The sequence below is a fragment of the Electrona antarctica genome, assembly GCF_951216825.1.
Source record: "Electrona antarctica genome assembly, chromosome: 5".
NCBI lineage: Eukaryota > Metazoa > Chordata > Actinopteri > Myctophiformes > Myctophidae > Electrona > Electrona antarctica.
Window position 1 is genome coordinate 24,952,379 of NC_136810.1, and position 14,430 is coordinate 24,966,808.

At 42.6% G+C, this 14,430-nt stretch overlaps 1 protein-coding gene across 2 annotated transcripts in view; it reads right to left on the minus strand.

The window, feature by feature from the left end:
• Positions 1 to 205: 205 nt before the first annotated feature.
• The window catches only part of cntn1a (contactin 1a), a 129,139-nt gene continuing 114,914 nt past the window's right edge, over positions 206 to 14,430 (minus strand). Inside the window, exons 20-25 of one of the 2 annotated variants that reach the window (XR_013790036.1) lie at positions 10,234 to 10,337; positions 6,763 to 6,955; positions 5,901 to 6,013; positions 4,412 to 4,568; positions 703 to 2,085; positions 206 to 612 (exon numbers count right to left, since the gene is read on the minus strand). Coding sequence is in view for 1 of the 2 variants with exons in the window: in XM_079501352.1 (XP_079357478.1) it covers positions 2,009 to 2,085; positions 4,412 to 4,568; positions 5,901 to 6,013; positions 6,763 to 6,955; positions 10,234 to 10,337 (644 nt within the window). In the remaining variant the exon portion in view is untranslated. Of the gene's footprint in view, positions 2,086 to 4,411; positions 4,569 to 5,900; positions 6,014 to 6,762; positions 6,956 to 10,233; positions 10,338 to 14,430 lie in introns of both variants that reach the window. The other variant, XM_079501352.1, reaches the window with a different exon arrangement.

Sequence of the window (14,430 nt, forward strand, 5' to 3'; positions counted from 1 at the left end):
GTTTGATATAATCACAATGTAGAAGCATGGCTATAGCATCAGTCGCACAAAATATGAAATCTATATTCAGAGCAATCCAAAACGCAGCATTGTTTTTTTCCCACTTTGGGAAGGGGGAGGGGGGGGGGGGTGCGGGTGATAAACCTCTAAAACTGTGGGTCATCATGACATACAAATATATGAATAAACACAAACAAAAACAACATCAATTGATAATGGTTTTATATATCTGATCACATGAAACTCCCGTGTTAATAAAAAGACAAAAAATAAACAAAATTGGAATAACAGTATGAGCTTTGGATGGGTTCTTAAAGTTTACACGGATGGCTTTGCTTATCTATCTCCCGTTTTGCACATACTGTATACCAGTTTATGAAAACACAATACATTGTATATTCATGTTATAGGAGCTAGGCAGGTTGTGTTAATAGAAAACATTACGTAGCCATCGATGCACACAGACACTGCACATAGTTACGGTGTGTTATGAGCATCGCTACCGTTCACTGAACTGTTATTAGAGACACTTTACTGTAGAAGATAGATACAAAAAAAAAAGAAGGAAATGCCGACATTCTTTACAAAGCACCAGATGGTACAACTGAGGCCCTAATTGATAGCCTGGTGAGGCCAGACTCATAATGTGGATTCACTGAGCGTCAGTGAATCCACGCTATGAGTCTGGCCTTGCCAGACTACCTAATTGATACAGTCAAGACAAAAATGATATTTAAAATTGAAGTAAAATTCTAGCACAGAATATTTTCCCGATCTCCGAGGCAAATATTATGACCATGATTAACACAACACTGGAACAAACGCTGAGGTTGTAATCATGATCATCATCTGCACAACTATAGAAATGTAACCAACACGTGGCAAGCAATGCAAATAGCCAGTCACACCATTTTCTGTATTTATGTTCTGCGTTCAAAACTATATGTTGGGTATACTTGCGAGCTCATTTCCTGTTTTTCAGTTTGCCATACATTCAACCTTACAAATGTGGATGTGGGTGCCGGAAAATGATCTCACCCTTCCGCCTTAGTCTTTTTTTCTTTCCACTTTTGTCCACGGAACCATTTGAAATTATAATTCCAGATAACGAGGTTTGCATGCACACACTTATAGTGGTATTCTGTCAATCAAGCGCATGTTATGATTTGGAAATAAGCTTTGTCTGCATGTAAAATCTATCTCTTACTAAAGAAGTTAAAATGACAATAGTATATTAGATAGCAAAACCATATAAATTATTGCATATTATATTATATTAGCATGACATACAGTACATTACTCTTTTGTCTACAATGCTCACTAATAAAACTGAGTGTCTGCAGAGGTTTGCTTTGACTGTATCTCTAAAACGGAGTGTGCTTCATTTTGAGAGAGAAAACAAAGGAATAAAAAGCCACTGAAATACTAAATAAAGACAAACACGTAAAAATGTAATAAACTCATATACACTTATCCTTCACAACTATACATCTGTTTAGCTTATACTATGGAATGCAATGTATTGTAAAGATAGATTATCCAAAACATCATACATCAAATGAAACCGACACTTCGCAACACGTCTGCATCTACAGGAGAGGTTTGCTTCTTGACATAAGAAACCCTGACCAGCAGACCGGGCCACAGTGTGCACCGTAATACACACACTCACACTCTTTTGTCCATTTTTAAGAACAAGATGTTGTGAAAGATAAGAGTAAACGTTTACATAAGGCATATCGAACAAGTTGACAGAACTCCTCCATCACTCCTCCGAGAGATGTTTTTGTAGATATTTAAATAAGGGATATCTTTGTCCGTTTTCCAATTTCTTTTTTTTGTTCTTTGACTGTTCCCCCACCATACATATTCCACGGCCTGGGGGTTGGTTTGGAATACGGCATTTTTCCGGTTGCAGGGTGGTGGGACCAACGCCAGATTGTGTAAAGAGTGCGAGTCCTCAAAGGCGTCAACCTTCCAGAGTCTCCCGAGACAGATGGCGCTACATTCAGAGGTCCAGGCAGAGGACAGCCACCAGGAACACACACAGCAGGCTGTGTGACGCCACGGTCATGATGCCATCACCTGGTCAGAGACACAGAACACACAAACACTGTTATATACTCTGCATCCATGAAGAACAAATAGCATGGCTTCCCTCTGTTATTGAGAAGCTAAATTAAGTTAGTAACTTAAAGTTACCTGTACAACTGGCTTGAATCCACCCAGTATGTAAAGGCCTACAGTACATCTTAAAAAGGTAAATTGAAAACCTTTCTTCAGTCAACTTACATTACTGGGAGAATTGCTTAATTATTTTGTATTGGGCTAAAGTGACATGCATATGGTCTCTGTCAGGTGGAAACCTCATGTGTCCAAAACATAACCTTTCAGGATTCAAATTCAAAAATAGCAAAAGCAGCAGATCTACAAGCTTGAAACGTGGCGCGAAGCAACACATTTTGAGCTTGTAGATCTGCTTTTGATGCTTATGTGTGGTTAGTCTATCGTGACATGCCCAGAATAGGAACACCGGGGTTCATATGGTTAGGGATGCGCAACAGGCAGTGATATTAAACTAGTAAAAAAATAAGATCTTTTGACTTGGACAATTGCAATCCATCAAATATGAAGCCCATATCTGGGTGTGAGGTGCAATGATATTATACCGCATCTGTGTGGAGAACACCTTAAAACGGCCCTCCATCTGTCAATGCCACGGCACTTGAAACCCCCCAGCGGCTTAAATTCCCAGCCCTGCAAAAATCAAGCTGTCAGGTGGGTCTGGCCCAAACGATAAGGGATAAGGATACCTCAGGGGGGGTTCCCAAACTCATCAAGATCAATTACAGAGGCTTAAGACCACTTTCTAGCCAGTGAGACCGCCGGTCGGCCCACTGGCCAGTAAAGGGATAAAGCCAGTGGGCCATAGAACCCCCCCACTCTTCCCCTCATAGCTCTCCAATCTAGTAAACTATGAAACATAAAGTGACAGCTCTGCTCTGGCCCATGAGAACCCCCTGACAGAGACAAATGACTCCCATCGTCATCTTTAAACCTTGTATAATCCCCTCCACAGAATGTCATATCAGCTTTAGGATTGTGACCAGTTCTCAGTCACTAATTTACACCTCACTCATTCTTACTGGTCTCAATATATAGTAGTATGATATTTTTATAGTATAGGTAGTAAAACAACACTGAACACAATAGAATAATCTCCAATTTACTATTGACCAAGTGGAGCAATGAGGCTTATTATATTGCTACTGTAGTCGAAATTCTTGAACCAAGTTGAGTTACATTGAAAAACGTGTCTCATACTATTGCCAGATTTTTAATTGAATTATTAACAAATAAGAGATCGGAGTTTGATTAACCACATGAAACCTATCATCCCTACTCTGTGGTGAACTTTCAGCAAAAATAGCAGATCTACAAGCACACAATGTGTCACTAGAGCAGGTATTTTCGGCAAAGAGATTTGGTGTTGAGGGGAAAAAAGGAGAAGAGCCATGGGGTACCCTGGTCAACTAAGGTAAATAGGGTAATCCCTATGGATAAAACTGAATACCAAGACCTGAAGCCGATTCTACAAAATGCCTTAAGTTTGAATATATATATATGTTTTGAAGCAAATCTTTTTAACTCAAATCTTTGCTTCTAAAATATTATTTTAGATAAAATATTATTTTAGATGGGGCAAATGGGCCAAATACATAATGTTTGGGGCACCACTGATATAGCGAGGACGTAGAATACGTACATCGACAGGTGGGTGCTGGGCTAAAGAGACTTCAGTTAAAAGATGGATGGAGTTGACCTTTCTAGATATCATCTATCTGGAAATGTCAACGGCAAGATTACACGGAGCGAAAGAGGAAAACATTAATATTTGGTCTGATATTGCAGATTTGGTCAAGGACATGATTTAGTCTTATTATTATTATTATTATTTCTTCCCATTGCACAGTAGTAGGAGTCTTGACGCAGGTGTGCATTTTGTGGCATCTATGGTCCCGGGGGGAGGGGTGGGTGGGATTGTTTTTTTGTTTGTTTTTTGCTGTTGTACGTGTTACTTGTTTTGTTTTCTTTATTCATTCATGCTGTTAACATGGTTTATTGTGCTTTTTTATCTTAAATAAAAAACATTTGATAACAAAAAAAAAAAAGATGGATGGAGCCCGCACAGGCGCACAGCATATATGGTATAAAAAATACTTGACTTGTCTGACAATGTTTTGATCCTGTGGATCTTCATCGGGTTACACTGATATAGCAACATGCGTTTTTCAGAAAACTGTTACGATTTAGAAGACATTTTTAGAATTGGCCTCAGGTTAAAATGAAAAACGTTCCCAGTGCAGGTTGCTTCCATAGATATAAGTGACAATAACGCATAATATTTGACCTGTGATGTGGATTTGTGCCACTGCTCCGTCGCCTCCCTCGCTGTGTGCCCGAATCTCCACCACATAGTTTCCGTCTGTGGGCATGGGCAGGTCAATGGACCTCCTACTGGTTGTGTACAGCATTCCTGTGCTCTTCCCCTTCTCCCTGTAGAGGACCTACACATGCACGCAAGCAAGCAAGCAAGCAAGCAAGCACGCACGCACGCACGCACGCACGCACGCACGCACGCACGCACGCACGCACGCACGCACGCGCGCGCGCGCGCGCGCACACACACACACACACACACAATAATACAAAAAAATCTGTTATTCAACATTCATATCTCTTGTGAGGACCAGGAAAACTGTCTGACAGGCATCGGTTTTGCAACATTCATATAGTTGCTGTCTTTTTTTTTAATATATATATATTTATGGAGGGACAGTCAGTAGGCTGACAGGAAAAAATGGGGAGAGAGATGCAGTAAAGGCTGTCGGGATCGGGAGTCGAACCCGCGGCACACTGCCAGACTGGATTGCCAGCCAAGGTGCCTGGACCACTGAGCCATGGCCCAGGCTATAGTTGCTGTCTTATCTCCATATTTTAATTTAACACACTACTTGAACACTACAGCGTCACAAAAGCATCAAAAGTAACATATCTGAAAGCTCGAAACGCGGCATGATGTGACATGTTTTGAGCTGATATGCTGCTTTTGCTATTTTTGAATTTGAATCCTAAAGTAACAGTTTTGGACATACTGTAATGTGGTTTCCACGACAGAGAAGATATATTTCCTCTATACAAACATTTCATGCCAGTGGTTCTTAAGGTGGGGTGCAAGTCAAGGACCCCCAGGGGTCCTTTAGCAAAATGTATGAATATAGCATTAAAATCACTAAAACCAATTTAAACATAATATACATCGGCTATTTGAAAATAGCTGACCAACAAGCTCACAATGCGTCGCATCACAATGTGTTGTGAGCTTATATAAATCTGCTATTTTCAAAAACCTTTGAACACCGATGTTGTATGGGGGTCCCTGGTAACAAATAGGAGACCATGACATGAAAACCACACTATGTCATCTAGCCTCTACATTACAAGATGTGTGCAACCATGCAATATAAATGGTAAATGATGCATTTATATAGCGCCTTTATCCAAGGCGCTTTACATAGATTGTGCATTACATTCACCCATTCACACACACATTCATACACCGATGGCGGCAGAAACCATGCAAGGCACCAACCAACACATCAGGCGCAATTAAGGGTTCAGAGTCTTGCTCAAGGACAAATCGACACTAACTCTGGGGGAGCCCGGGATCGAACTGGCAACCTTGCGGTTACCATCCCCACTCTACCCCTGACCCACCGCGGGCCCAAAACCTGTATCCAAAACGTGTTTGTCATAATATCTCACTTTCGTGCACGCATGCACGCACACACACAGACACACACACAAACTCTGGGTAAATGCTATGAACTAATACCCACCTTGTAACCATCTATCGATGACTCGTTAGCCATGGATTCCACATGTTCCCAGACAATGTTTACAGACTGACCCTTTAACTTTTTGCCAATTATTTTGGGGGGCCGACTTGGAGCTGTTGGAGAGGAGAAAGAAAGCACAATTTCAATTTGATTCAATCTTCCGTATGTAACTGCCTAGCGCACCGGTATGCTTCTATACATTTATCCTGATTTATATTTATACATCTTTATCCCACGATTTTGCAACCCACTTTTTCACCCATTGTCAATTATCTAATCATGTCATCCTGGGCGCTACACTTCCTCTGCCAACCTGGGGGGCAGCGGACTGACCTCATGCTTCCTTCTACTGTATGCATGAGGAGTCCAAGGCTGCTTCTTTTCATCTGACAGGGGAGAGTTTCCACGGCAGGACGTAGCGTGTGGAAGGAACACGTTATTCCAAGTCCAACCAGTTCCTTTCCCCTCCATCAGGCGCCCCGGCTGGCCAGGGGGAGGTAGTTTAGAGACCAGGATTACTGCATGTTTTTTGTGAGGGTAACTACCCTAGGGGACACGGGGAGAACATGCAAACTCCACACAGAAAGGCCCTTTCGCCACACACACACGGGGAGAACATGCAAACTCCACACAGAAAAACCCTTTCGCCACACACACACACACACACACACACACACACACACACACACACACACACACACACACACACACACACACACACACACACACACACACACACACACACACACACACACACACACACACACACACACACACACACACACACACACACAACACACACACACACACACACACACACACACACACACACACACACACACACACACACACAGTGACGCACGGGCTTTCTTGGTGTAGATCTGGAGGACGTGCTGGCTGGCCGGCCCATAGCCGGCTGCGTTGTAGGCCCGGACCTCGATGAGGTAGAGGGAGTCGGCCTTCAAGCCCTCCAGTCTGGTGTGGTTGTCCTTTCCCGAGACCACCGTCCTCTGAGCTCCGCCCTCGCTGTCCTCTCCTTCTTTCCAGCACTTCACCTGGATGCACACAGGTACAGTAGATACACTACAGGTACAGTAGATACAGTACAGGTACAGTAGATACACTTCACCTGGATGCACACAGGTACAGTAGATACACTACAGGTACAGTAGATACAGTACAGGTACAGTAGATACACTTCACCTGGATGCACACAGGTACAGTAGATACACTACAGGTACAGTAGATACAGTACAGGTACAGTAGATACACTTCACCTGGATGCACACAGGTACAGTAGATACAGTACAGGTACAGTAGATACACTTCACCTGGATGCACACAGGTACAGTAGATACAGTACAGGTACAGTAGATACAGTACAGGTACAGTAGATACACTTCACCTGGATGCACACAGGTACAGTAGATACACTACAGGTACAGTAGATACAGTACAGGTACAGTAGATACACTTCACCTGGATGCACACAGGTACAGTAGATACAGTACAGGTACAGTAGATACACTTCACCTGGATGCACACAGGTACAGTAGATACAGTACAGGTACAGTAGATACACTTCACCTGGATGCACACAGGTACAGTAGATACAGTACAGGTACAGTAGATACACTTCACCTGGATGCACACAGGTACAGTAGATACAGTACAGGTACAGTAGATACACTTCACCTGGATGCACACAGGTACAGTAGATACAGTACAGGTACAGTAGATACACTACAGGTACAGTAGATACACTTCACCTGGATGCACACAGGTACAGTAGATACAGTACAGGTACAGTAGATACACTTCACCTGGATGCACACAGGTACAGTAGATACAGTACAGGTACAGTAGATACACTTCACCTGGATGCACACAGGTACAGTAGATACAGTACAGGTACAGTAGATACACTTCACCTGGATGCACACAGGTACAGTAGATACAGTACAGGTACAGTAGATACACTTCACCTGGATGCACACAGGTACAGTAGATACAGTACAGGTACAGTAGATACACTACAGGTACAGTAGATACACTTCACCTGGATGCACACAGGTACAGTAGATACAGTACAGGTACAGTAGATACACTTCACCTGGATGCACACAGGTACAGTAGATACAGTACAGGTACAGTAGATACACTACAGGTACAGTAGATACACTTCACCTGGATGCACACAGGTACAGTACAGTACTACAGGTACAGTACAGTACAGTACTACAGGTACAGTAGATACAGTACAGGTACAGTAGATACACGTCACCTGGATGCACACAGGTACAGTACAGTACTACAGGTACAGTAGATACACTACAGGTACAGTAGATACACTTCACCTGGATGCACACATGTACAGTACAGTACTACAGGTACAGTACAGTACAGTACAGTACTACAGGTACAGTACAGTACTACAGGTACAGTACAGTACAGTACAGTACTACAGGTACAGTACAGTACAGTACTACAGGTACAGTACAGTACAGTACTACAGGTACAGTAGATACACGTCACCTGGATGCACACAGGTACAGTACAGTACTACAGGTACAGTAGATACACTTCACCTGGATGCACACAGGTACAGTACAGTACTACAGGTACAGTACAGTACAGTACTACAGGTACAGTAGATACACTACAGGTACAGTAGATACACTTCACCTGGATGCACACAGGTACAGTACAGTACTACAGGTACAGTACAGTACAGTACAGTACAGTACTACAGGTACAGTAGATACACTTCACCTGGATGCACACAGGTACAGTACAGTACTACAGGTACAGTACAGTACAGTACAGTACTACAGGTACAGTAGATACACTTCACCTGGATGCACACAGGTACGGTACAGTACAGTACTACAGGTACAGTACAGTACAGTACTACAGGTACAGTACAGTACAGTACTACAGGTACGGTACAGTACAGTACTACAGGTACAGTACAGTACAGTACTACAGGTACAGTACAGTACAGTACTACAGGTACGGTACAGTACAGTACTACAGGTACAGTACAGTACAGTACTACAGGTACAGTATACACTTCACCTGGATGCACACAGGTACAGTACAGTACAGTAGATACAGTACAGGTACAGTAGATACAGCACAGGTACAGTAGATACAGTACAGGTACAGTAGATACAGCACAGGTGCAGTAGATACAGCACAGGTACAGTAGATACAGTACAGGTACAGTAGATAGTGAGTCATCATGAATAACCTTCAACCTGAATCAAACAAACCTTTCCTTGTGCAAATGCAAAATACATATTTCAAAATATGATTTGACTGAGACGTACTGTAGGTACTAATATATATTTACACACACACACGCACACACATACTGTACAGTACACTTACACACACGTGCACACACGCGCACAGCCACCACACACACACACACACACACACACACACACACACACACACACACACACACACACACACACACTCAGAAGACCTTCTCAGACCGTTGCAAACTTCAAGAAAATAAAAGGTTGCGAAATATTATTGGTTAGTATTATGACCAAGTGCAGTCTGTTGCCAAGAGACTTTGGTCTCATTTTAAACAACAGACTAAACAAGCTCACAGTGCAGACAAGCTTTAATCATGTTTAAGACAAGCTATAGTCACGTCACAGTCCATTTCACTAAACAAGTCAGCACACCAATTAGATTTGTTTCCCTAAAGCTTACAAGGGTAATACATTACATAGTGGCAAAGCTCATAACTGCCTTTAAATGTTTACTAGTCAGCCACATAATCCCCTTAACCAGACACTCAATCCTCCTGTATTGTCCTGGCAGACAGAAACATTACCACTTCTCTGACAAAGTCTGACAATTTTGTTTCAACATTGAAAGCAGTGCCCAAACAAAGTGAATGGATATCATTAACAAATCAAAAATAGACAACAATGTTAGGGAGGGACTAATGGAGAAGACATCCAGTAGAACTAAAAGACAAGTCATTTTATGTTTGGTTGCGCTTTGGTGTTGCGCTCTGAAAATATAGCAATTCTACATGCTCACAACATGTCACACTGCGACATGTTGTGAGCTTGTAGATCGGCTATTTTCAGCATGCAACCAAGTGTAAAATCAGCCATTACGACGCCATCAAGGCAACATAAATTTTACTCGACAAAATCAACTAAAATGTTAACATTTACTAAAACTTTTCAGATGACTAAAATATAATTAAACTAAATGAAATTGTATTCAAAAGCCTATGACTGAAACCAAATAAAAAAAGAATCCTGTCAAAATCAACACTGTCGGGTTGATGTCGTGGACTGACCTGGTATCCATCTATGTTGTTCTGAGGGACGGGCTGCCACCAGACGATGGCCTCAGTGGCAGAGAGAGCTCTGCCTTCTACGATGGCAGGGCCTTCCATGGGAACTGGAGACAGGACACACATGGAAGAAATAAGAATAAGAGTACAGCAGCTCAAAGTGCTGAAAATACAGAATAACGGTGCATATATAAACTAAGTACTGTATATTTACCATAGGAGTCAGACTGAGACAACCGTTAGTGAAGATATGCCCCTCAGAGGGTATTTTCATGATGTACAGCATCAACACATTACAGTCTTACAATTACAGTAAACGTGTGAATACATAATGGCACCAGGATGTACAGCATGCTCTCTAATGGATCCATTAGTCTGACTGTAACGTATAAACCATCCGGTGCTTGTTCTTGGTTTATGCCTACATGTTTATAGATGCTGCTAAATGCACTCATTCAGTGCTGCTCGCACGTTCCCTCGCATGAATGTACTTTCATCACCGTGTGGAACAAGTGCAGTGTGGGGCACCATGCAGCTGGCCTGGTGGTCCAGGCGCATGCCACACATAGGCTCTGGCCTGGCCGTCCAAGCGCATGCCACACATAGGCTCTGGCCTGGTGGTCCAAGCGCATGCCACACATAGGCTCTGGCCTGGTGGTCCAGGCGCATGCCACACATAGGCTCTGGCCTGGCCGTCCAAGCGCATGCCACACATAGGCTCTGGCCTGGTGGTCCAGGCGCATGCCACACATAGGCTCTGGCCTGGCCGTCCAAGCGCATGCCACACATAGGCTCTGGCCTGGTGGTCCAGGCGCATGCCACACATAGGCTCTGGCCTGGCCGTCCAGGCGCATGCCACACATAGGCTCTGGCCTGGTGGTCCAGGCGCATGCCACACATAGGCTCTGGCCTGGTGGTCCAGGCGCATGCCACACATAGGCTCTGGCCTGGCCGTCCAGGCGCATGCCACACATAGGCTCTGGCCTGGCCGTCCAGGCGCATGCCACACATAGGCTCTGGCCTGACAGCGCACCACGTCTTTGAGTCCCGTTCATTCGACCTTTGCTCTGTGTCTCTCCCTCTTTCCTGTCTATCTTTACTTGAACCTTGAAAGGCAGAAAAGCCAAAAACAAATCTTAAAAAACAAGTGCAGTGACAGAAACCCCTCCCTCTGCCCACGTCCGTGCAGAGACGTGTGACCACTCTATTGCTGTGGCATGGACACTTCAGGTGTAGAGCATCCGTTCCCACTGGGACAAAATCAATACTGGGAACTTCCTAGAATCCCAGTATTAATTTTGTTGACTAAGACTATGATGAAAAATGCTTGTAGACTACCTATATTTTCCCTGACAAAACCTGAATGAAAACAAAATGAAAAATGATGACTAAAATTATGACTCAATATATTGACAATTTCGTCAACAAATAAAAACTAGAATAATGTTAGGGAGTTTGGTTGTGTTGTGCTCTGAAAATAGTAGATAGAACGGCTACGGTATTTTCAGCAAAATATGACATATGACAAAAATGTCTTGTGGCAGGCCTTGATGGCTGATTTTACACTTGATTGCATAGCAAGTGTAAAATCAGCCATCAAGGCCTGTCAAAAGCCATTTTTGTCGTCAAAATCAACTGTAGATTTAGTCAACTAAAACTAGACTAAAACTAAAACATTTCAGATGACTAAATTAAGACTAAAACTAAAAGGAATTTCATTCAAAAGACTATGACTTAAAGTCTAAACTAAATCAGAAATTTGCTGTCAAAATCAACACTATTCCGTTCCAAGAACCTGTCCTCAAATGTTTAACCTCCACACTGGGCACAGCCCCAACACACCCATTACATACAGTGTCACATGGTTGCACACGCAACCACAAGCAATACAGACACACATGTACTGAGACATGCACGCACACAAAGTGCATATTATGTACATGCACATGCATATTTGCAAAGAGACATGGCGACCTAGACAGCTAGCTCGGTTTTTGCCCCGTGGTTATCTCCGCCGTCTGTCAGTGGAAGTTAATAAGTGGGCTAAATGCTCTGCATCCTTGGGCAAATTATCAGCTTTCTGGTTCATGCTACATAGATCATGATAATCCCCTTCCAGCTGAAGGCAGGGGAGGGAGGGAGGGACGTATGGAGGGGAAGATGGGTTTGCATTCAAGCAGGTATTAAAATTCCTCACATTTATACAGGAGAATTGCTATTGAGTGGATGCTACTCTGCAGCACACGAGCACCAGTGACCTGACACTGACAGATGGAATAGCAGAGTGTTGGCATGTTGAAGAATCCCTCAATTTCTCTCTTAAGACTACGGCGACCTGAAATGCCAATACAAAATCAGTTCGGCGCTCTTCCCTGTTTTACTTAAACACTGAAAGCCGAGGCACAGCTCCCAGTTGAACAAATGTAAGTGATCAAATGTGACCAAATTTGGCTGAGGGACTGCCATTGGATTTTTTTGAATTTTTCATGTCATATGAAAGAAGGTAATCATAGCTTCAAATTGACATATGGCTGTTCAGTTTGACCCACCAGTTTTGGAGATATGGCTTATAGAGTAATGTCTTGCAGAAAACAGCGAATTGAGAAAACAGGCTTGAATGAATGAAAATGCGACCCGTAAAAATGGCATAAATTGTGTGAAAACTAAAAAAAAGAAAACAACTCTGACTTCCTGTGTGGTATAGGTCATGGTGCCAAGATACGTTTTTGTAAGTCGGGACATGATAGAGGTGTGTATCAATTTCCAAACCAAGCACAAACTTTTGTAGGGGGCGCTTTTGAGCCATTAGGCCCCGCCCCTTTGTAGATGGTTAAAATACGTAATATTTCGCTACTTGTGATGTGTGTGCAACGTTTTGCAACTTTTCAAGTATGTTTAGCGCCTCATAAACGCGATTAATTTTGGGGAATAATGAACAGCGATTTCAATTGGGCTTCGCACTACTGTGCAGTGCTCGGGCCCAAATAATATGTAATAAATGTTTAATTGTTTTTAATTGGCATTATTTAAAAGAGTAATGGTCTCCCCGCAAGCTACGGCTTGCACACTTCCAAAGTTGAAACTTCATTACGGTTTATTACTGTTAAACAATATTACAAAAACTAGACATTTTCAGGTGACCAAAAGGTACTTTTTTTCTTTCATCTTTTTTTGTGCGTGCTTAAAGGGATAGTTCAGATTTTTTGAACTTAAGTTGTATGAAATACTTGCCATTAATATAGTGGTTGCAACTGTATTAATTGATTGCCCGAGTCCTGTGGTGGGAGTTCTGCTCTGGTTTTGGTGAAATATCAAGTAGTTCCGGTCATTTTGTGGGGGGCACTGGGGGCCACGCAGTAAAAGTAAATTAATCCACAAAACTAACGTCATTTGTATTGTTGACCTATTTCTAAAATATTAGTGCAACTTCCGTTCTTTTTTTACCCCTCTATCACACAGAACTATGTTTTTTGTGTCCATATCACTACGCCCCAAAAATAGTTCCATGTGATAGAGGGGTCAAAGTTGAACGAAAGTCGCGCTAATATTTTAGAAATAGGTCAACAATACAAATTACGTTCGTTTTGTGGATTCATTTACTTTTACTGCGTGGCCCCAGTGCCCCCCACAAAATGACCGGAACTACTTAATATTGACCAAAACCAGAGCAGAACTCCCACCATGGGACTCGGGCAATCAATTAATACAGTTGCAACCACTATATTAATGGCAAGTATTTCATACAACTTAAGTTAAAAAAATCTGAACTATCCCTTTAAGTAGTATAATTGAGTCAAGATGATCGTTCAGACGCGCCTCCTCAGGAGACTTGGCTCAGATCTGATTTGACATGTGATTAATGTCACTCTAAAGCAGCGGTCCCCAAACGTTTTTGGCCATGCACCCCCTGTTACCTCTTGACATAGCTGACGCACCCCCCAACGCCCAGTCTCGTTGTATTTGGCCAAAAATTATATATTTTTTAATATGATTATGGCGAATATAAGGTAAGATTTTCCAATTCTCATTATACTTTAAGTAGCATGTGACATGTCAAACTGGGTTTTCATGATTCTGAATCCATTGCAAGCATTAGTTTTGCACGAAAAACACACCTAAAAATTACCATAGCCGTCATCACACATGTGATGAGGTCAGCACATTTGGGCAAGTGGCTATGACCGAATTTAGCCCAAGGAG